The sequence below is a fragment of the Delphinus delphis genome, chromosome 17 (assembly GCF_949987515.2).
Source record: "Delphinus delphis chromosome 17, mDelDel1.2, whole genome shotgun sequence".
NCBI classification, from domain to species: Eukaryota; Metazoa; Chordata; class Mammalia; order Artiodactyla; family Delphinidae; genus Delphinus; species Delphinus delphis.
The window spans coordinates 11,815,735-11,839,620 of record NC_082699.1 but is presented as its reverse complement, the minus strand read 5'-3'; the positions used below and the strand labels follow the sequence as shown (position 1 = coordinate 11,839,620).

General features: G+C 39.4%; 1 protein-coding gene and 1 long non-coding RNA gene across 2 annotated transcripts in view; one reads left to right on the top strand and one right to left on the bottom strand.

Annotated features, from left to right (window-relative positions):
- LOC138414313 (uncharacterized) overlaps positions 1-23,886 on the top strand; it is a 119,902-nt gene that overhangs the window by 41,283 nt on the left and 54,733 nt on the right. The gene's annotated exons all lie outside the window — the stretch shown is intronic.
- DNAJC5B (DnaJ heat shock protein family (Hsp40) member C5 beta) overlaps positions 1-23,886 on the bottom strand; it is a 47,920-nt gene that overhangs the window by 16,797 nt on the left and 7,237 nt on the right. The window contains exon 2 of the mRNA XM_060035156.1: positions 255-468. Coding sequence (XP_059891139.1) covers positions 255-468 — 214 coding nt within the window. The remainder of the gene's footprint in view (positions 1-254; positions 469-23,886) is intronic.

The window sequence follows — 23,886 nt, the reverse complement described above, 5'->3', positions numbered from 1 at the left end:
GAGGGCAGTCAGAATTAACCTGAAGCTTCAAATTCAAATCTAATTAATGTCTAGAAGTATTTTAAGCCATGCTGTATTTTATAATTACTTGGTGAGCTAAAGCAAAAACGATCCTTAAATAACAGCTCCTTTTATCTGTAAGAGTTTAGTAATATAGCAAGGTTAGACTTTCTTTGAGATGGAGTCTAAAAGAGTGAATAATATCATGATCTTCTAAGAAATTGTTTTCAAGAGAAACAAAGCATCCAATTCACCTTTGCCCACCAGCTTGACAGCATGAAGTAGGTATTAACATTTTCCTCTCCAAATTGCTCGGCCACATAGAGTCCCAGTGATCCGTACTTGTCGTATATGTTTCTTTTTGACGTGTCAGTTAGTATTGCGTGGGCGTTGTTGATTTCTTTAAACCTCTCAGCAGCACCTGCGTCATCTGGATTCTTGTCTGGATGGTGTTTCAAGGCCAATTTTCTTTTAAAATTAAAAAAAAAAGTGAGGAAAAGTGTTACTTGACAGGTGTTACAACGACATTTTAGAAGGGCATTATTCATTTGTACATCTTTTATACGTGTAAATACCATGAAATGTTACATTTCATACTAATGTTGATTCAACTAAGCAAGTTTCCATTAAATGTTGCCTCGTGTTTCTAATGTGCAGGCACCATAGTATTGTTTCTCCCCTCACATCCTCAAAGGAATTCTCAATAGCTGCATAGCTGTTGAGTCTTAGACATTTTGCCATTGGCAAATATGTGAAGTTTATTTTTACCTGGAAGCTCATCAGTAGCCCACCTCAACATGCAGAGGCCTTTAAGAGTTCCAGCAATAGGACCAGTTTATACCACAATTTCATCTAGAACTGGAAGACTTTTCCAGAATTAACAAAACTTCACACCACATATTCTAAAAGTTAAAACTCAACTGTCAAAAAAAAATCTCTGATTTAAACACCCTTGAATAAATATTATGACCCTTTCACAATTTTTTTACAAATCCTAACTCCCTTTTGTTTTTATGGACAAATACCATGACTTACCTTGTATTCAAATGTGTATTTGACCTCTTTTCAAATAGGTCTTCCCATTTCAAATAATCTGTAGAAATTTACTTGTGAGTACAAGGCCCTCTCTCCTCTGTGGATCATAAAGCAATTCCATAAGGCTATGAGTGTGTGTTGTGTTGCATTGTGTGTGTATTGGGGGCAGAGGGGTGATTTGTGAGTGTTCTTTATTCTTCAGTTATAATCAAGTATTAAAAATGTAAAATGGGGCTTCCCTGGTGGCGCAGTTGTTGAGAGTCCGCCTCCCGATGCAGGGGACATGGGTTCGTGCCCCAATCCGGGAAGATCCCGCATCCCGCATGCCGCGGAGCGGCTGGGCCCGTGAGCCATGGCCGCTGAGCCTGCACGTCCGGAGCCTGTGCTCCACAACGGGAGCGGCCACAACAGTGAGAGGCCTGCGTACCACAAAAACAAACAAACAAAAAAAACTTTTATAATGTTTACTACATGCCAGGACTATTGTAAGCCTGTTATAAATATTAATTCATTAATCTTCACTGCAGCTCTATGAGACTGGTATTATAATAATCCCATTTTACAGTTAGGAAATTTAGCCACTGAGAGGTTGAGTAATTTGTCCAACATCATACAGCTAATAATTAGAACCAGGCTTTGAACACAGGCAATCTGACCCTGAGCATTATGCTGCCTTCTACATATTTTTGAATTAGAAAAGTAAGACATTGCAAGGACTTTGGCTTTTGGTCTAGGTGATGTGGGAAGCTCCTGGAGTGTTTTGAGAAGAAAAGTGGTATGATCTGATTTTAGTTTAGAAGGATCACTCAGTCTTGGAGAGGACAAAGGCAAAAGCAGGAGACTCTTTTAGGGGAAGTTCATGGTGGTTTGGACCAGTGTGGTAGTGGATGATTAGTTGGAAGTGGTTGGATTCTGGTACACTTTGAGGGCTAGCTGATGGATTGGTTGTGGGATGTGAAAGAAAAAGGAATGAGGGGTGGCACCGAAGTTTTGGCTTGAGCAACTGGAATTTTGGAGTTACTATTTAAAGAGTTGGCAAGAGATTTTTTTTTGGTAGTAGGAAATGATTTGCTAGGATTCACAGTTCTATTTTGAACACCTGTGAGATGCATATGAGACTTACAAGTGTGACGGAGGTAGAGAGATATATGAGCCTGAGTTCAAATGAGAGTTACTCTGGGAGATGTACATTTGGGAGTTCTCAGCAGGTAGATGGTATTTAGAGCCATGGAACTGGAAAAGATTCCCAAGTGAGTTAGATCCAACATAAGTCCAAGGGCTGAGCTTTGGGAAGGAAGAACTACAGAGGAGATGAAGAAAGAAAGACCAGTGATGCAGAAGGAAAAATCCGGAGAATATGGGGTGATGGGATCCAAGTGAACAAAGTATTTCAAGGAAGAGGGTGGTCACCTGTGTCAAGTACTATTGACAGGTCATGTACAATGACAACTAAGAAGTGATCACTGGGTTTAGTGTTACAGAAATCTTTGGTGACCTTGACACGTGCACACACATACACACATAACACATCTACACGTGCATATATGCACATACACACACAGACAATTGTATATATGTCTTTATATAGGGAAAATAAAGCATAACAATAAGTAGAAATAAAGAGAAAAATGAAAGGTTATAACCATGCTTAACTGTGATTATAGCTGAGATTATAGGTGCTTCTTTGTTTATTCTTGTTATAAAAAAAATATACATACTACTTGTGCAGTTTCCTTCCCTAAGTATTTTTAAGCTCCAGTTAAAAATTTTATGCTCCTTTAATAACTGAAAGTTTAGAGTTTGTTCCCTTAAATGACCCACTACCAAATTAGAGGGGGGGAGGAAGGAAGAAAGAAGTCCTCAAACTTTAATAATACAACAATCATTATCAGAAAGTCTCAAGTGGATTCTTTAAGCACATTAATTTTAATGGCTCAATATTCCTGGAATTCTCACTCTGTGCCCTGGAATACAATTGCAGCATTTTCCCCTACCAGTTCCAGAGATCATGTCCAGGCCAACCAAATGCAGAGGCTCTTACTTCTGCCCTGAAAGAAAAAAATCCCTGGAAAATGCCTCTTTACATATATTTCTTTATTTCTAGGGTTCAGTTGTAGACCGATGCACACACTACCCAAGACTTATCCGGAGAAACGTGTCATTTTAAGCTGCTTGGATCTTTGTCAGCTTTCAAGGGCAGACACACTCAACTATTTATCACATTCCTCTAACAATGGAGCTGGCAAATTCAGAGGGCTGGAGCATCTCCATTTGTAACAAATCCAATTCCTGGTAATCAGCAGCACTCTGACTCCTCATGGCAGATGCTCTTGGCCCTGAGGAATCCTCAGGAAATGTGGCTAGCAGAGGCAGCTGCCAAAGTTACACAATTGCTCAAGGAGGTAGTTGATCGATGACTCACCCCCTTGGTGGTGTCTGTACGGCAGGAAAACACGTATGGAATTTAGGGTGAAAGGAGAGTTGCTTGGAGTACATTTAAATATAACATTGCCTATTCACTTTAAAGATCTTCCTTATAATTTCTCATTTTATACTTAAAAGTGATGCAATGTTCAACCAGAACATGAGCCTTTAATTCCAAATCTTTCTATACTCTTAGTCACGGTTAATCTGGTATGGCTACAACTAATATTAGAAATAGCATCAATACCTGTAATTTCCACTTCAAAATCCAATAACAGCCTTCAACTGAGTGGCAGATAGGATCAACATGGATTTATAGTTGTAACTACCAAAGGCTCCTAAGATCTACCTATTTTGAGGCAGTGGAATAATTCTAAGAATTGTAATGCCCAATTCTCTTTCTCACACCATCTAACACTCAGGTGAGATCTACCTACTATTCTCTACCAGTCTGTGAATCACCTAAGACCCAGTTCTGACCATGTTGCCCCAGCTCAAGACCAAATCTATCTCCATGGGGTTGGAATGTCAGAGGAGACCTTCTTGTTTGGAAAGGCTGGCCCTGAACCTCAGGGGACTAAGTTCCATCATGACATAGCTGTATCTATAGCTGCCTTTCCCCCACTCAACACATTTTTAGCTGCCTTCTCCAATTACCTTTCATTGCTTCCTATTTCAAAGATTTCCCCATTGCTGTGTGACTTTCTGCTAAACTCCCTCAGCCACAAAGTTTATTGCCCCTCCCAAGTCCCAGAAGAAAGCTACCTGCTACCTAAAATGAAAGAGTAGAAGAGGGAGGGTGAGGCACTGGTTTCTTCCTATATGCTAGAACCGTTAAAAGTGCCCTCATGGCAGAGGCAGCATCATCAACAACAAAGGTAGCAAAAAAAAAAAAAGAAAAAAATCTGAGCTCATATTAGATATAGACTATTATTTCTAGGAAAAAAAACTGACTATAACGGGAAGAAGACTGGTGGTAGATAGGAAAATGAACTGCTATAAACCAGTTTTCAGGTGAAAACAAACCCTAGACTAGTAACCCTACGTGTTTGGCAAGTATTGCAACTATGGAACTTAATAGTATGTCTTCATAGTAGAAGTTCAGTGGAACTCTTGTGCCCTCTTGGACTCAGGCAACACCCAAGTGAAAGTATAAGAAACCAGTATATGAGTTCCAATGCACGTCTCCCTGACATTTAGTATTGACAGACATTTTAATGTTTGATGGTCTGGTAGCTTGTGTGTGTGTGTGTGTGTGTGTGTGTGTGTGTGTGTGTGTGTGTGTATCCCTTTGTGGTTTAATTTGTATTCTAATTACTAATGAGGCTGATATATATGTCATTTGGATATCCTCTATTTAAGTGTATGTTGGTCTTTCACCAGTTTTTAGTTTCATGTTTAAAATGAATCTGTAGGATTTAAAATATAGTATTCTATATATGAATTCTTTGTCAGTTTATGTATTGCATATGTATTCTCTGTTTCTAAGGCTTTTTGTTGTTGTTAGTTTCCTTATGGAAGCTTTTGGAGAACAGAAATTCTTTTTTAAATTGTTTTTTTTTTAATTTATTGGAATATAGTTGATTTACAAAGTTGTGTTAGTTTCAGGTGTACAGCAAAGTGATTCAGTTATACATATACATATATTCATTCTTTTTCAGATTATTTTCTCATATAGGTTATCACAGAATACTGAGTAGAATTCCTTGTGCTATACAATAGGTCCTTGCTGGTTATCTACCTTATATGCAGTAGTGTGTGTATGTTAATCCCAAGCTCCTGATTTATCCCTCCCCGCTATGTTTCCCCTTTGGTAACCATAAGTTTGCTTTCAATATTGGTAGGTCTGTTTCTGTTTTGTAAATAAGTTCATTTGTATCATTTTTTAAATTAGATTCCACATATGAGTGATACCTTATATTTGTCTTTTTCTGTCTGACTTCACTTAGCATGATAATCTCAAGGTCCATCCATGTTGCTGCAAATGGTATTATTTCTTTCTTTTTTATGGCTGAGTAATATTCCATTGTATATATATGTACCACATCTTCTTTATCCATTCCTCTGTCGATGGACATTTAGGTTGCTTCAATGTCCTGGCTATTGCAGATAGTGCTGCAATGAACATTGGGGTGCATGTATCTTTTCAAATTATGGTTTTCTCTGGATATATGCCTAGCAGTGGGATTGCTGGATCATAGGTGGCCCTATTTTTAGTTTTTTAAGGAACCTCCATACTGTTCTCCATAATGGTTGTACCAATTTATGTTCCCACCAACAGTGTAGGAGGGTTCCCTTTTCTCCACACCTTTTCCAACATTTATTATTTGTAGACTTTTTGATGATGGCCATTCTGACCGGTGTGAGGTGGTACTTCATTGTAGTTTTGATTTGCATTTCTCTGATAATTAGCGATGTCGAGCATCTTTTCATGTGCTTTTGGCCACCTGTACGTCCAGAAATTCTTAATTTTAATTAGTTTAATTAATCAATCTTTTCCTAAATTAGGGAAGATATTGTCTTATAAACTCTTTAAAATCTTTATAGATTTGCCTTTCACATAGAAGTCAATGACCCATTTGTAGTTGATTTTTTAATGCGGTAGAAAGTAAGCATACAATTTCATTTTTAAAATATGGATATCCAATTATCCTAGCATCATTTATTAAAAAGATAAAATCCTTTCCCTGTATTTTAAATAGGATCTCTATTCTGCTCCATTGGTCTATTTGGCTACTTCTGGGCTAATAAAGTCTTGAATATTATACCTTTAAACTATGTCTTAGTATCTTAAAGAGCAAGTTCTTCCATATTGTTGTTCTTCAGGAGTTCTGTGGCTGTTCTGGGCCCTCTGTATTTCCACATACATTATAGAACTAGTTTGTTAGTTTACACACACACACACACACACACACACACAGACACACACACACACTCTCTCTCTCTACTGGGATTTTTATTACAATTGCATTTGACTCTATAGATTAATTTTGTATGGTATGTCTACTTATTTAGAACTCAAAGTTTATCGTTTTACCATTTAGGTTCTGCATATATTTTATTAGCTTTATTTCTAGGAACTTATTTTTGTGTGGTTTTGTTTTTTTTGTTGTTTTTTTGTTGTTGTTGTTGTTTTTGTTTTTGTGGTATGCGGGCCTCTCACTGCCATGGCCCCTCCCGTTGCGGAGCACAGGCTCCGGACGCGCAGGCTCAGCGGCCATGGCCCACGGGCCCAGCCGCTCCGCGGCACGTGGGCTCCTCCCGGACCGGGGCACGAACCCGCGTCCCCTGCATCGGCAGGCGGACTCTCAACCACTGCGCCACCAGGGAAGCCCTTTGTGTGGTTTTGATATGAAAATATTTTTCTTAATTTATTGCAGATGTAAAAGATTTTTATATATTGATTTTTTATCCTACAAACTTAAGCTCATGTATTAATTTTAATAAATTATAGGTTCTTTTGCATTTTCTACATATACAATCATATAATCTGCAAATAATGAATTTTTTTTCATTTCAATTCTTATATCATTTTATGTTTTTCCTTATTGTCCTGGCTAAGACCTCCAGTATGATGTCAAGTAAGAGTGACTAAAGCAGACACTCTTCTTTCCTTCTCCTTTTACTAATTCACTAAGAATGAATGAATATTGAATTTCAATCAAATGTTTTTTCTTCATCTGTTGAGAAGATACATTTTTTCTTTTTTAATCTGTTAATGTGATTGATTTCTTAGTGTTAAATGACACTTGTGTTCCTGGGATAAACTCAACTTAATTATGTATTATTTTACTTATTGCTGGACTCAGTTTTCTAATACGTGCATTTAATTCTGTAAATTTCCCTCTAAGTACTACTTTAACTACATTCCACAAGTTTTAATATGAAACATTCAGTTTTAGGTATTTTCTAATTTTAATTGTGGTTTATTTTACCCAGGAGTTATTTTAAATTGTGCGTCTGAATTTTCAAACATATGGGGATTTTCTAGCCATCTTTTTGTTTTTGCTCTCACTACAGTGCAGCTTGATTGCACGGCAGTGAGAGAACATATTCTATATGATTTAAATCCTTCAAAATTTGAGATTTGCTTTATGGCTCATTATATGTTCAGTTTTTATACATGTTCCATGTGTACTTTAAAGAATATGTATTCTGTACCTGTTGGGTGCTTTGTTCATATATAAGAACAATAAATTTTCTTTGCTAAATTTTTTTGTTCAAATCTTCTGTATTCTTTGCCATTTTATTGTTCTACAAGCAAGGTATGTTAAAATCTCCCACTATTACTGTAGGTTTGCATATTTCTCCTTATAGTTCTGTCACTTTTTGCTTTCTGTAGTTTAGGCCATGTTCTTTAGAAGTATACAGATTCACAACTGTTATATATTCCTGGTGAATTGAACTTTTATCATTATGAAATACACCTCTTTTTGCTAGTAATACTTTTCATCTTTACTTTGATATTAATAAAGCTACACCAGCTTTCTTTGGGTAGGCTTATACATAGACTATATTTTTCTCTCCTTTTATTTTCTAATTTTCTATATCCTTATATATTAGATGTGTCTTTTGTAAACATATAGTTTTGGGTTATTTTATTCACAGTGACAATCTTTTTCTTTTAATTGAAGCATTTAGTCTATGTTTACTCTTAATCTAATTGTTGATTTATTACAGGTTAAATCTACCGCTTCATTATATTCTTCTGTCCCATCTAAAGTATTTTTCTTTTCCTCTCCTTTCTTGCCTTCTGTTAGATTGATTATTTTTCATTATTATACTTTTTCCCCTCTGTTGCTTTGGAAAATGCACAATCTTTTATTATTCCTTTTGGGGTTCCCCTAGAAATTAGAAAATCCCTGACTTATCAAAGTCTAAAGTCAATGTACTTTTGTCTTTCTCCAAGACAATATAAAAATCTTAGAACACTAACACTATTACTGTCTTCCCAACTTGTGTTGTTGGTAGCATGTACTTTAATTCTGTAAATCTTTTAAGCCCTCAAAAAATATTATTTAATACAATTAGTATATAACTGTCCCTCAGTATCCATGGGAAATTGGTTCTAGTATCCTCTGTGGATACCCAGATACGTAGATGCTCAAGTCTGATAGCTGGCCCTCCATATCTGTGGTTCCACATCTGAAGATTCAACCAATCATGGATTGTGTAGTACTGTGGTATTGGGGGAAAAAAATCCACATATAAGTGGACCCGTGCAGTTCAAACTCCTGTTGTTCAAGGGTCAACCGTATGATGATATTTCATACAATTAGTATTTGTGTACATTTCCTCACATATTTTCCAATTTTGTTGCCATTAGTTATTTCCTGCATCACTGACCGTACATCTGGGATCATTTTCCTTCTGTCTAGGAACACTCTTTAGTATCTCTGTTAGTGTAGATCTGCTGATGATTAATTCTTACGGTTTTTGTTTAGCTTAAAAATGTCTTTATTTCACCTTCATTTTTGAAGAGTATTTTCCCTGGTTATAAAATTGTAGGCTATCAGTTATTTTCTTTCATCCGTTTTCTTTCATCCAGATTTCAGTTCATTGTCTTCTGGATTTCATTATCTCTTGAAAAACTCTGCTGTAAGTCTAATTTTTGTTCTTTTCCATAGGGGCTTTCCATCTTTGGTTTTCAGCAGTTTTTCTGTGATGTGCTTAAATATAGACTTTTATTTCTTCTGGTTGGCTTTTATTGGGCTTCTGGTATATATGGATTGATATCATCATGAACCTGGAAAATTCACATACATTATGTTTTCAAATAGCTTTCCCCTTATCCTCTGTCTACGCTTCTTTTCAGACTCCAGTTGCACTTATCTAAGACCTTCTTAATAGATCCTCTATGTATTTTATCTTATTGTTTTGTTTTTTGTCCTCTGTAATTCTTTCTGGTTATTTTCTTCTGGTCTGTTGTCCAGTCAGCTCTCTGACCTGTTAAACCTTGCCTTTGAATTCTTGAATTTCATTGTTGTATTTTTTTTTAGTTGTATAATTTATGTTTATTTAAAACATTTGGAATGTCCCTTTTCATAATTTTGACTTCTCTGTGAAAATTCTCAATCTTGTATTTTATCTTCTTGATCATAGATGTTTTAATGTCTTTATCTGATAATTCTAATACCTGAGTTTTCTGAAGTTCTGTTTCCGTTGTCTCCTTTCAGCTGATTCTTGTTCTTATTGTCTTAACTTGTGTCCTTGATTATCTCTGGTATGACAGATATTTAAAACTTATAAAGAATAATCGGAGTACTAAGAAGATGTTATACCAGAGAGAATTTTTATGTCCTACTTTCAGATGTCTGGAGATATTTACAAAACTGGGATCATGTTAATCCAATATTAGGAATTGAGATTTTCTCAGTCACCCAGATGGCTCAAAGTTCAGTTACAGTCCATACAAGGGTGGTGTTTCCATTATCTGTTTCTTTGTAACAAGCTACAGTAAAATTTAGTAGCTTAAACCAACAAGCAGTTTATTTATTTGCCTACCACGTTGTAATTGGGTAGGACTTTGTGGGGACAGTTTGTCTTTGCTCTGTTTGCCTTTGACTGGAACTGCTCAACTTGAGCTGAAGGATCTGCTTCCAAGATGCCTTCACTGACCTGCTGGTAAGTTGGTGCTGGCTGTGGCTGGAAGCGTAGCGAGGGCTGTTGGCTGGGCAATCTGTTCTCCTCCACGTGGCTTCTCCACGTGGCTAGGTGAGATGCCTCACAATGTGATGGTCTCAGGGTAGTCATATTTCTTAAATGTTGTCAAAAGTAGATTGCAAAAGTAGAACCTGCTAGGCCTTTTTAAGATTTAGGTAAATCATCATTTCTGTCATATTCTGTTAGTTAAATCAGGTCAGAAAGCCAGCCCAAATTCTAGAAGACTAAACAGGATATGAATACCAGGAGATATGGTTTATGGAGGACTACCAAAGTAATTGTTAACCACAGATGGTTTACTTCCATTTTTGCCCTTTCTCCTGGGGTGCAGCACTTTGGAGTCTAAAGAGAATTGCAGGATTTCCATTCTTATGGGGCCAGGGTCCTGGTTTTTTCCCCCTTCTCTGAAGGCTGAGTCCTGCTCAGCCTCTTAGCTTCTCTTCTCCCGTATCATGACCTAGTAAGCAGCAATTCTTTACTCTCAAATGCTTTTAAGATGTACATATATAAATATAATTTTCCTTTCAGTTTTTCTAGTTTTTAGCAGAAGAGAGAACTGGTACTTTACCTAGCCAGTGATAACCAGAAACTCATGATTCAGAAATTCCTGGTTATCTTTCATGTTTATATTCTCTTCTTTCAACTATATGTTAATTTCACAAAGAGCTTTTTACCACTGTTATATGAATGAGCCAGAGAGTGCCTCTGTGTATTGACCCCACATTGTTTATTTCTTTACTGCAGACTGAGACCCATTAGCTCAAAAGCCCGCCAGTGTCAAACTCAAATTTTCATACATTCAGTTATTTTTATTTTTTGACCACACCATGCGGCTTGTGGGATCTTAGTTCCCTGACCAGGAATTGAAACCAGGCCATCGGCAGTGAAAGAGCAGAGTCCTAACCACTGGACTGCCAGGGAATTCCCTCAGTTATTTTTCAAATAACCCAAACAAGCAGATTGCTAGCCATTCAGAGCCTGTCTACTTTACATATCTGCAAGACTCACCCCACATCTGCTGGCCATTGGCAAGACAGAGCCTTGTGGCTAGAAGACTCCAAGCTGCTATGGCCCTTTGGAACTCTCTGACTCAGAGACTCCGCACTGTGCTCCTGAGTGACACCACCTAGGTACCTAAGCCCCCTTTCCAACCTTCCTCTCACCTGGGTGTTCCCTTGACCTCCTGCCTTTTTGATGATAACCCCCATGCCATAAGCCTGTGGATGGTCTCATGCTGTGAGGAACTTCCCCTCTCATGCAACCCTGTTCAAGCACCATCCAGTAAAGCCTGCTGTGTTGCTGGCTCTTACGGTCATGTGTTTTCCGTTGACCAGCCGCCAAATCTCTCAACCCCCCACAGCCATTTCGTACGTTGGTACTGAGTACAGTTTCCCTCCTCCTAAGACACTTTAATACAGTAAGGTGCTGAGAAAAAGCTGGAATGAGAATGTAAGTGGGACTCAAGGAAGCAGGAGCCCCTGGGCCAGGATTAGTGTAGAGTCAAGGGACAGAACAGCAAGGTCAGGGCACCATTTGACGTCACATTGCAAGTAATGATGCCCATACTACCCCTACTGTGTAATTATTTCTGAAACACCTGCTGCCATAATGCACGATTCAAGTACTTTGACTACCAAGGCTTCATCCAGGGTCCTCTGAAGGCCACATTACACAGTCCTGTGATTTCCTCACACGTACAGATGGAATATCTGAGCAGCTCGCCCCAGAAATTGTTAAAGTTTTCTCTGGTTTTCTGGGATCCACAGTCACATTCAAGATTCAAGACAGATTGCATGAGGTAACGATGGGAACCATAACTGATGGTCTGTTTCAGAGAACAGTCCTTTCTCTCATATAGAATGACATCGAGAGTCCAGTGCTGACCCCTAGTGGCAGTTGAGACAGTGATCCCATCGTGCTTCAATTATCCCTTGCCAGATTTTTTTTTTTTTTTTTTTTTTTTTTTTGCGGTACACAGGCCTCTCACTGTTGTGGCCTCTCCCGTTGCGGAGCACAGGCTCCGGGCGCGCAGGCTCATCGGCCATGGCTCACGGGCCCAGCCGCTCCGCGGCATGTGGAATCTTCCCAGACCGGGGCACGAACCCGTGTCTCCTGCATCGGCAGGCGGACTCTCAACCACTGCTCCACCAGGGAAGCCCCCTTGCCAGATTTTTACTAGAATTTTTACTTCATGAGGCGTTATGCTTGTTTTTTATTTTTTTAATATGACTTAAAAATACTTAAACTTCTGAAAAGTTCAAATGCCAATTGATAGAGCTTTGTTTTAGGTCATTTTCTGATCACTACAATTCTTTTCTGTGGCTAATTTTAAGAGCAGCTCTTTACCCTCCCTAATAAAATAGGATAGACTATAATATTTGTGCAAACACAGTAGATAAAATGTGGCCAATATTAGAAGTATTTGTCTATACCAGTCATAAGAGTACTACTTTAGGGGATGGAGACCTGAAGTTCGGACACCAGTAGGCCTCTGACAGCCTTCAGCAGGCCACTAAGATTGTGTGCTATATTTAATCCTTTTCCCCACAGCCTACGGCTCACCCAGAATCTGAGAGCTGCATATAATACAAAATCGCAGTATCTGGCCCAGGTTCCCATCAAAAGTTTCTGTGCCTCTAACCTTAGTACATTTCCTGGGGAAATTTTTACGTTCTTGTTTTTTCAAAGCCGGCAATCTCTGTTGAACTCTGAGCATCAAGGGATCGTAAGACCAGGATGTAGGAGAAATGGCTTTACAAACCTTGTCTCGTTCTTCCAACAGCAGCTCCAGCCACTGGTTCTTGTCAAAGCCCTCAGCAGGCACTTGCTCTCTGTAAGCCTTCCTCCTGCTGGCTTCCTAGCTCAGGCTCAGTAATAGTGTATCATGTCAACGCTACAAGCAGGTCCTGGTAATTACCTGTAGCAGGCCCAGCCACTGGCCCTTGTCGGGCTCCCAATGATCACTTTCTTGTCCTCCCTAAACCCATTTTCCCCCCTAAACCAATATTTTAAAACTACCAGGATCTATTCTTCTAGCCTGTCAATTTCACTGAATCAATTTCCTTGACTCTTTGGACTCAACCTCACGGTCATACTGTAGGAGTGCTACTCAAACCAATTTGTTCACTTCCTTAAAAGTTCTGATTTCCTGTCATACCTCCAAGGAGATGACTCTAGCTATCCACTACTTCCACTCCCATTTCTGGGAGAGCAGTATTGCTGGAGAAGATTGCAAAGCTATGCAAGTCAGGGGCAATAAAGACAAACAGCTTCCCCCCTCTCCACAAGAAACCTCATTTCCTACTTCAAACGGGGTTCAAAGTTCATTAGAAAGAAACTCCTTCACACCCTTTTACTTCTGTACTTCTGCATAATTGCACTCATCTTTCCCTCCTCCTGTTATTTAAGGGAAGAAGAACCTCTCCTTTTTAAAATTAAATTTGCCAGTGTGTTCTAGACTCTATTGGTGCACTTTCCTAAATCCTGGTCCATCAGTCATCAATCTCTACCCCCAACTCCAGTATCTTCAATAATGTCTTCATTAGCTCCTTCTCCTCAGCAAGCAAACATGCTCATTGTTTGTTTGTTTGTTTTTATAAATTTATTTTATTTATTTACTTTTGGCTGTGTTGGGTCTTTGTTGCGGTGCACAGGCTTCTCATTGCGGTGGCTTCTCTTGTTGCGGAGCACGGGCTCTAGGCATGTGGGCTTCAGTAGTTGTGACTCGCCGGCCCTAGAGTGCAGACTCAGTAGTTGTGGTGCACAGGCTTAGTTGCTCCGTGGCATGTGGGATCTTCCCGGACCAGGGCTCGGACCCATGTCCCCTGCATTGGCAGGCAGATTCTTAACCACTGCGCCACCAGGGAAGCCCATGCTAATTGTTTTTTAAAAAGGGAAACTATTTTTTTTTGTCCTCCCCTCCCCTTCAAATTATTGAAATGTTAATTATCTCCTCCTTCCCTTCCCCATACACTTCTTCAAAGTGTAGTTTACACAGGAAGGTTGTATTCTCAATATCCATTCACTCTTCAGCTCACTGTAATCTGACTTCTACTTCTAGGTCTCTGCTGAACTTGCTCTCCGTTCCACAACATCCTAACTGAAAAATCCAGTGGCCCATTTGCACCTTCATTCTACTTGGCCTTTCTGCAAGGTTTATTGGCCACTCCTTCTTTTTTCTTGGCTTCTAGGATGTTTTCCTGATTCTTCCCCTGCCCTGGCTGGGAGGCTAGGCAAGGTAGTACAAACATGTGGGTCCCTTAGGGCCAAGGTTGGCAGGAGTGTGTCTTATCCAAAGTGACCAGTGCACCAAAAGCAAGCGGTTATTCAAACACCGAGTAAGGATAGAGCAGACAAAGAACTGGGAAAGCAAGAGCAGGAACTGGAGTGTAGAGTGAACACATCAGAGACAGGATTTGATTCACTCCCTACAAGCCAGAGGATGGCCACTTCTCATAAAAGGACCAAGAACAGAGTGGATAATCCGACTGTGTTACTACAGTCATCTATGCTTATCATTTCTCCTCTGCCCACCAGTTAAATCAGTGGCTTTCAACATCTGGTATTAAAAATCATCTGTGAAGGGGTGTTCTTTTTAAAAACTCACATGTCGTGTCATATATATGTCTTTCCTTTCTTTCTTTTTCTTTCTCTAGAACTTTTCTACATTGCAAACTGAAGCTTTGTATCTGTTAAGCAACAACCATTTCCTCCTTCCCTCAGTCCCTGGAAACCACAATTCTATGTTGTTTCTTTAAGTGTGACTACTTTAGATAGAAATTCGTTTTGTTTTGTTTAATGTATACGTGAATTGCTAGCTTCAAAGCTATTTAACACTTTCTTAACAGCTTTGTTGGAATGCTATTATACTATTAATTATTTGATGCTTTTTTTTCCCTATGGTAAATAGCTAAGCACATTGTACAATATTAATGGCAAAGCATTATACACATACAACATCAAGTTATGACAATTTGATCTCTATTAAAAACATTTATAGCCTATTCTTTTTGCTTTTTTTATTTTGTATTTTCCTCCAGGACTTATTTATTTTATAACTGGAAGTTTGTACCTTTTGACCAGCTTCACCCATTTCACTCAGCCCCAGCCTCCACCTCTGGCAACCACCAGTCTGTTCTCTGTATCTATGAGTTTGGGGTTTTTTTAGTTTCTACGTATGAGTGAGATTACACATTATTTGTCTTTTTCTGAGTTTTTCACTTAGCATAATGCCCTCAAGGTCTATTCATGTTGTCAAAAATGGCAGGATTTCCTTCTTTTTATGGCTGAATAGTATTCCATTGAATATATATCACATTTTCTTTGTCCATTTATCCATTGATGGACACTTAGGTTGTTTCCATGTCTTGACCATTATAAATAGCGCTACAGTTAACATGGGTACAGATATCTTTTCAAGTTAGTGTTTTTGTTTTCTTTAGATAAATACCAAGGAGTGGAATTGCATGGTAGTTCTATTTTTAATTTTAAGAATTTCCATACTGTTTTCCATAGTGGGTGCACCAACTTATATTCCTACCAACGGTGCACACAGGTTCCCTTTTCTCCACATCCTCACCAACAGTTGTTATTTCTTGTCTTTTTTTGTGTGTGTGCTGTACGCGGGCCTCTCACTGCTGTGGCCTCTCCCGTTGCGGAGCACAGGCTCCGGAGCAGGCTCAGCGGCCATGGCTCACGGGGCCAGCCGCTCCGCGGCATGTGGGATCCTCCCAGGCCTGGGCACAAACCTGTGTCCCCTGCATCGGCAGGCGGACTCTCAACCACTGTGCCACCAGGGAAGCCCTTTCTTGTCTTTTTGATAATAGTCCTTCTAACAGGTGTGAGGTGGTATCTCATGGTGGTTTTGCTTTGCATTTCCCTGATTATTAGTGATGCTGAGCATCTTTTCATGTGCCTGTTGGCCATCTGCATTTCCTCTTTGGAAAAATGTCTATTCAGTTCTTCCACCCATTTTTCAGTCGGGTTGTTTGTTTTTTTGATGTTGAGTTGTATTCAGTTGTTTTTTAAATAAAATAGGAAATAAGAGGAATTATAAACAAACAGATTAATTCTGTCTTTTATATTTACCTATGAAGTTACTTTTACTGGTGTCCACTAATTCTTCATGTGGGTTCAAGTTAGTGCCTAATGTATTTGCATTTCAGCCTGAGGACTCCTTTTAGAATTTCTTATAGGGAAAGTTTGCTAATGACTCATTTATTTATTTCTCTAGAAATGTGTTGATTTCACTTTCATTTTTGAGGGATAATTTTGGTAAATATGAAATTATTGGTTGACATATATTTTCTTTCACACTTTGAATATATCATCCTACTGCCTGCCTTCGCGCCTCATAGTTTCTAATGAGAAATCAGTTGTTGATCTTACTGAGGACCCTTTATACATGATGAGTCGCTTTTCCCTTGCTGCTTTCAACATACTTTTTGGCTTTGAACAGTTGTTTATGATGTGTCTCAGTGAAGATTTTCTTGAGTTTATCTTACTTAGAGATCATGGAGCTTCTTGGATGTGTAGATTAATATTTTTCATCAAACTTGGAAAGTTTTCAGCCTTTATTTCTTCAAATATTCTTTTCTCCCCTTTCTCTCTCTTTCTCCTCTCCTCTGGGACTCTTATTATGTATGTGTTGGTATGCATGATGGTGTATGCAGTGAAATTGACCTATCTTCAATTTCACTGTTTCTTTCTTCTGCCCACTCAAATCTACTATTGAGCCCTCTAATAAAATTTCCATTTTAGTTATTGTACTTTTCAACTCCAGAATTTCTATTTTGGTTCCTTTATATAATTTTTATTATTTTGTTAATATTCTGTATGTGATGAGATATCATTTTTATCCTTTAGTTCTTCAGGCATGATTTTCTTTAGCCTTTGACATATTTAGCTTATTTAAAGTCTTTGTCTAATATGTCCATATTTGGAGCTTTCTCGGGGACAGTTTCTGTTGATTTTTTTTTCTCCCTGCATGTGGGCCTTTCTTGTTTCTTTGCATGGCATAGTATTTTTTTTTTGAAAACTGGACATTTGAATAGTATGATCGGGCAACTCTACATTTCAGAATCTCCTCTTTCCCTGTGGTTTTCAGTTGTTGCTTGTTGTAGTTGTTTGCTTAGTGACTTTTCTGACCTAATTTTATAAAGTCTGTATTCTTTTTTTTTTAATATTTATTTATTTGTCTGCACCAGGTCTTAGTTGTGGTACATGGGATCATCATTGCTGTGTGCTAAGAGCCTGCATGCCGCAGTTAAAGTCTGTATTCTTAGTCATGTGTGGCCACTGAAGTCTCTGTTGCATTAGCTTAATGGCTAGCTAAAGATTAGACAGATTTTCTCACACATTTGGAGCCCAAAATCACCCAGTCTTTGCAGGTGGGCTCTGTGTGTATGGTAGGGCACACCTTCAGCACTCAGCTAGGCAGTTTACAACTCTGCCTTAGCCTTTACTTCCTGCCTGCACAGCTCTTCAAGGTCAGCCAGAAGTGAGAGCTTAGGGCTTTCTCAGGTCTTTCCTGAGCGTGTGCAGACGCCTGGGCATGGTAGTAGTTTCTAGATTCCCAGGAATAGGTCAGAGCTTTTCAAAGCCCTTCTTCCCCAAAGTATCTCATTCCCCAGCCTTTTCTTCCAAGTTTCTTTAGTGAGTCTACTATTGCCCCAACTGTTATTCGTTACCTCAGGCAGCAATGACTAAAAATTTGCCTATAAATGTTTTAAACAAATGCCCCCCCTCCTTTCATAGCAACTTTATAGCACTGGATAACTTTTGATGTAGGTGGGATAAAACAAGCCTTTTAAGCAGGTCTTCCAGGGAGCTACCAGACAGATCATCTGATGACAATTATTTGCAAATAAAGTCTTTTCTGCTTCTTCTGGTACCACTGGTACCAGGAATGCAGACAGCTATTTTCACGGTTACAACTGAGCTGAGGAGCAGGGTATGGGACTAGGACAGTTTAAAATGCCATGAAGTTCAATGTTCTTACCATGATTCAACTTTAAAAAAAAGTGCACCCCAGTTGCCACAAGCTTCTGTATAGTTTTCCAGGTTCTGAAAAGGTTGATTCTGATAGTTCTGATAGTTCTAAAAATCTTTTAGATTTTTAGTTGCTTTTATGGTGGAGGAGACTTTTAGAGTTCCTTATTCTACCATTTTCATTGATATCATCACCTATCCATAGTTTAGTATCTATATCAATTCCAGTAAAATGTATAAAGTTTATAGAAAACATTTCTTTGAAAGTATTCTTTTATTATTTATGCTTTTCTTTGAAGAATACCGATGGACATAAAGCAGATTTAAGCAATGTTTTGACACCTAATAGATGTAACAATATTCAATGAGATAAAGTGTTAGTGTTGTTTAAATTTATGTCCACATAATTTCTTTCAACCACTGTATTAGGTTATTTGGCTTGATGGCCATTGCTAAAGCACCCAGAAAAAAAAGGATTGCTTTTTCTTACTGATTTATTCATTTATAATTTTCATGCATGCATTTATTTACCAGTTATTTACTAAGTACCTAGTCCATCAGGTATAGCTATAGGTTCAGGGTATCTGGCACATAAAATGTGCCGAATGATGCCATGATTTTATCAATAGATGACTTAAGAAGCAGTTGGACTTAACAGTATTGCCAGAGAGAGGTGCCTTACATTACCTTAGGACCTATATGGACTTCCTTGCAACTCTGACTCATTTAACCATCTAGAACTTTGCTAGTAAATACCAAAAGCTACTCCTATCCAGTATAAGAGTAAACATCACATTAGCTGGGATGTGCAGTCATCTCCTGGGTGTGCTGACAGTGGACCCACTTCCCCACACTGTCTGGAACTTACAGCTCTGTGCTAATTCTGGATTCCTCTCACTACTGCTGTCTTTAAATCTCAACCTGGGCCTAAGAACCCCAAATTTCATCCCCAACCTTCCTTCTCAGACCCTGATCTTTGCTCCATCCTTCAGTGTGGCCTGTCACTCAGATTCAGGCCTTTATATCCTTTGGATTCATGGTAGCTATTCTAAAACCAGAGATGTAATGGTTAAGAGTGGTAGGCTGTGGAGTAAGGCAACCCAAATGCTGGTATTAACTCCACTACTTACTGCTGGGTGACTTCGGACAGCTACTTATCCTACCTTCCTAAGCCTCAGTTTTCTCGAGTGTAAAATGAAGATAATAATAGTATCTACAATACAGAGATGTGAGAATTAAATTGAATAATGAATATAAATCACTGAGCATAGTGCCTGGCACATAGTAAGCATTCCATATATGCTGGTTACTTTTATTATTCTTGTTATTAATGACTCATTGTGGCTCTTGTGATTGTCCTTCTGGCTTTTCTTCGATTGGTATAATTTGTACTATATAAATTGGTATAAATTGTCCTAAAATTAAGACTGCATTAACTTTCTTGGGGAAGACTTCTCTAATCCCTAGTCCAGATCAGCTTTGTTATATACTCTCATGAAGCCATCCTTTTTCCTTCAGAACACTTTATCGCATCAGTAATTATACACTCATTTTTTTCATCATTTGATTGTTTTTTGTCCCCTCCGTTGGACCTCAAGTTACATGAGATCAGTGACAATGGCTTGCTTAGAATTGTATCCCCAGAACCTAGCATAATGCCTGGGATAGGAATGAATAATGGCAGGAAGCATTCACTTTCATTTAAATGATTAATATGAATTCTATGCTCAAGTTAATCTATTCCCCTCACTACAATTTCCCTTGTTTTGCTCGTCTTCTTCTAGTATGTATCTTTTAAACCTTACTAAATCTAACTTTTTATAAGGTAAGCTCTTTAAAAGTTTGTGGTTACAGATGGGTATAGATAGATGTAGATATATAGATAGATATGTATATTCATCTTTCATAGTCTAATGTATTGATAATAGGTATCTAGTAGTAAATAGGTATTGAGTAAATGAGCGAGTGGAAAAAAAAAGTCATTGATCCTAATGATTCCAGTGCCCAGGAATAACTGAAGGAGAAGCTGCATGAAGAACTAAGAGGATCAAGTGGAAGATTTGCCATAGGAGACGGGAGGTGATGCACTGACCTGGAAGATAACGCTGACATAGCCTCATATACTCTTCTTTTTAGTGGAAGGTTTTAGAACTCAGGGAACAAATTAGTGCTTGATAGAGATTAATTTCAATTTATTTTGTGAGCTTGAATCATCACTTTGCCTTGTAAGTATTTACAATTCTTATTAGCTGTGCATTCCCCTGACATTTAAACTTTATTCATAAGCAGCCTCCGTTATGACCTGTAATTGCTAATAAAGATGGGCAAAAGCACCACAGATGGGGGTTGCCACAGATCACTATGGAAATGACACTCTTTCCTGCTCCTTGTGAAAACAGCATTGCCGCACTTCAGTCTACTCTGAGGCAACTCACCTCTTCAGAGGTGGAAGATAATTTCCAGAAAGTTCCATGTGAAACTGAATGAAATAGAAAAATCAGTTGAGTCCCTGCTACCCTGTGAACCAAGATATTTGGTACCTTGTCAACAAGGAGAAATTAAGCTCATCCATGGGCACAGAGACCCAGGTGCTAATATACAGAACAGTTCACTTTGATTTTGTGGTTCTCTGAGGACCTAAGGAAGAGCTCGATCTGTATCTGATTTCTTATCCAGCCGGCCAGTGTTATGTTAGGCTCCTGCACCACGTACACCGGGGGAACCAGTCAGCCTTCCTTTCAGCCATCTTAAATTTGTTTTTATCTAACGTCAAAAATGGACACATCCGTGTAAATAAAAACTATCATTTAGGTTGCATATGAGATTTTGAATACTCAAGACTTAGATTCTCTAAATTGCATAACCGGCTCTATTTTCTACAGTTTTCCCTTCCTTATCCCCTAACTACTTCTCACTTGAAGGCTCCACAGCCATGTAAAATGTACTGTGTCCCTACTGAAACTATGGTCTTTCCTTGCTGATCTGCTCCTCTCTATGTACTGGGTCAGTATATGACTCTCTCTTCAGCTAGGTGACCAAATATTTGAGAAATGGTCCTAAAGAAGCTGAGAATATAATCAAGGAGAAAACCCACAGGCAAAAATCTATTTGCTGACCAGTTCATTCTTGCATTTGGTAAATATTGGCTTGGTGCTAGGACTGGAAGTGCAATGGAAGACAAAGCATACTGCCTGCCCTCAAGGAGTTGATGGAGTGGGAAAGGCAAGAAAGAGGGAATTACAACCTTTGAGGATTTCATACTCTGATGGGACAGCACAGTGGGCCATGGAGCGTGTAGAGAGCTTCCAGGAAGGTCCCAACACGCCCCTCTCCTCAAACCCACCTCAGTGGTTCCTTGTAATCACTTTGGGTATGATGTTTGGGTTTCTTCTTTTTTTGTTCTCTTCTCTCTTGCCTCTCTCCTTCCCTCCCCTTCTCTCTCACTCTCTCTCTCAATTAGATTCTAACTTTCTGCTTATATGCTCCTTAAAATAATTTTGAGAAATTGTTCCTTCCACAATCTTAACTTGGTATCTAAAAGTTTTTTGATAAAAGTGAATAGATGTGAATTTCCTGGCAGCCCACTGGTTAGGACTTTTCACTTCCACTGCAGGGGGCATGGGCTCGTTCGATCCCTGGTCGGGGAACTAAGTTCCTGCATGCTGCGGGGAGCAGTGAAAAAAAAAAGTGAATAGATACAAAGGGTGCAATTGTCAGCATATTACAAACTTGACATGTTAAAATATAAGTTGTTACACTCTTTTAAACGTGTTCAGTGGAATTTAAATGTCACAGAATCTAAATACCCCCCATACACACACTCTCTTACACACAAACATACACACACTCTCTTACACACACATATACACACGGACACGCCCTCTCACATACATGCGCACACACACAGACATTCCTTAGAGAGTCTCTTTGCACCCATGCCCCAACCAGGTTTGAAGAATACCATTCTTTAAGGCTGTATTTCTCACTCCTTATGTATCCTTTGTGGCAGCCAGTACCCATGTGCCAGACCTTGGCTAAACACTTCACATGTATCATCTCATTTAATCCTCAGCAACCCTCTGAGGTCAGTACCATTATCTGCATTTTACTGTGAGAAAAATGAGGCTAAGAAAAGGGGTTTGAATCCAGGTCTTTCTGACTCCATATCCTGCACTCTTGACTGTTACTATATACTTAGAGTTCACTGCAGTCAAGGGATTTTAGTGTTAAAATCTGTGTGGAACACCTCAAAGAGAATATGTAACGTCCAGCACCATTCCTAGCACTGCTTTGCTTTTCTCCACATCATTTACCAGCATCTGGTAGACCGTATATTTTACTTCTCTGTTTATTATTAAGCCTCCCTCATTTCCCCAGCCTAGAATATAGGCTACAGGAGTGCTGGGATTTTGTCTGTTTTGTTCAGTGCTATTTTCTCAGTGCCTAAAACCATGCCCAACATATAGTAGGTGCTCAATAAATATCTGTTGGGTAATAAACAAGAGTTGCTGCTATAAAGCCATTACGATTGTAGGAGACTCTAAACATACCAGTGGTTGCTAAGTGATCTGATCAGCCTTCCTGGCTTCTGCAATAATTAGATAGCAGTATGAGGTATAGACCAACAATCTACTGATTTTGGAGTGAAGGATTCTTATGTGACAGTCAATATCAAGAAAAGAAGGCTCTAATCACACACCTAAAGTGCTTGCTGAGCACAGGGTAATGACAAACTGCATTTACGTAATTCGGGTTTTTAAGGAGAACGTAGTCAGGTAGCCTTGTTGTAGGGCTATGGTAGGGATGCACCTTGTAGCCATCACAGCCTGCCCTGCACGGCCGGGAGTTTGAACAAATCAGGGCATGCTTGAGAGCATGGTGATGGCAGCCTCCCAGAAATCCCCCAGGGCTAGAGAGCCTTCCAGAAGGAGTCTAAGCCATATACCCTGCTGGAGCAGTCACAGTTGGGTGAGTCTGACAAACTGGTAGGGCAGCCTGACAGAAGCCTCCCTGGGGGTGGGCTGGGAACTGCAGAGTGTTTTGGGAAAGGATGCTGTCTTAGGGAAGAAAGAGCCAGACATGATAAACATGACCCTTTATCAAGGGAACAAATGTTTATCTGTCAGAGGGGGTGGAGATTCTAGGTATAGCCTCATTACTGCTAGTCTCTGACTCACCCTTGAGCACGTATCTGGGTCCTATAGAAAAAGTGATCTGCAAGAAAATCTGGAAGCTTTTCTACCAAACTTTGACATTCACTGGGGGCTCTAAGAGAGTATCACAAAAACGAGGGAGCCATTCCCTACATCCATCCCCCCACCTCCCAAGGGCACAGCCCAGCAGGCATTTATGACTCCTTTGAGCCTCAAGAGAAATAGCAGAGGCAGCTTCTTGGCCTGGAGGAGTAGTCAGAAGACTTGAGCACTGAGGAGTTAGCAAGGAGCACCTGCTATGCCTGCCAGGCCTGGGAGAGTAGCACAGAACAGCAGCAGAGCAGCTGTACCCAGCTGAGAACCAGGGACCTGCAGCAGCAGAGCCTAACATGCCCCAAGTTGTACCTAGCAGTGGCCGTGGACATGCTCACTGAGTGAATGGCAAAGCAGATATCATCAACAGGGTGGAAACTTGGTTTGGTGGAGCAATCCTGCTACATGGGAATGAACTGATTCCTGGGTCCTGGGAGACTCTCCCAGGGGAGCCTCCTAGAAGGACTTGGGTGGTGGAGACTTTACAGGGAACCTAAGCTCTCGAGTCACTTGAAAGGGGCCAAAGACT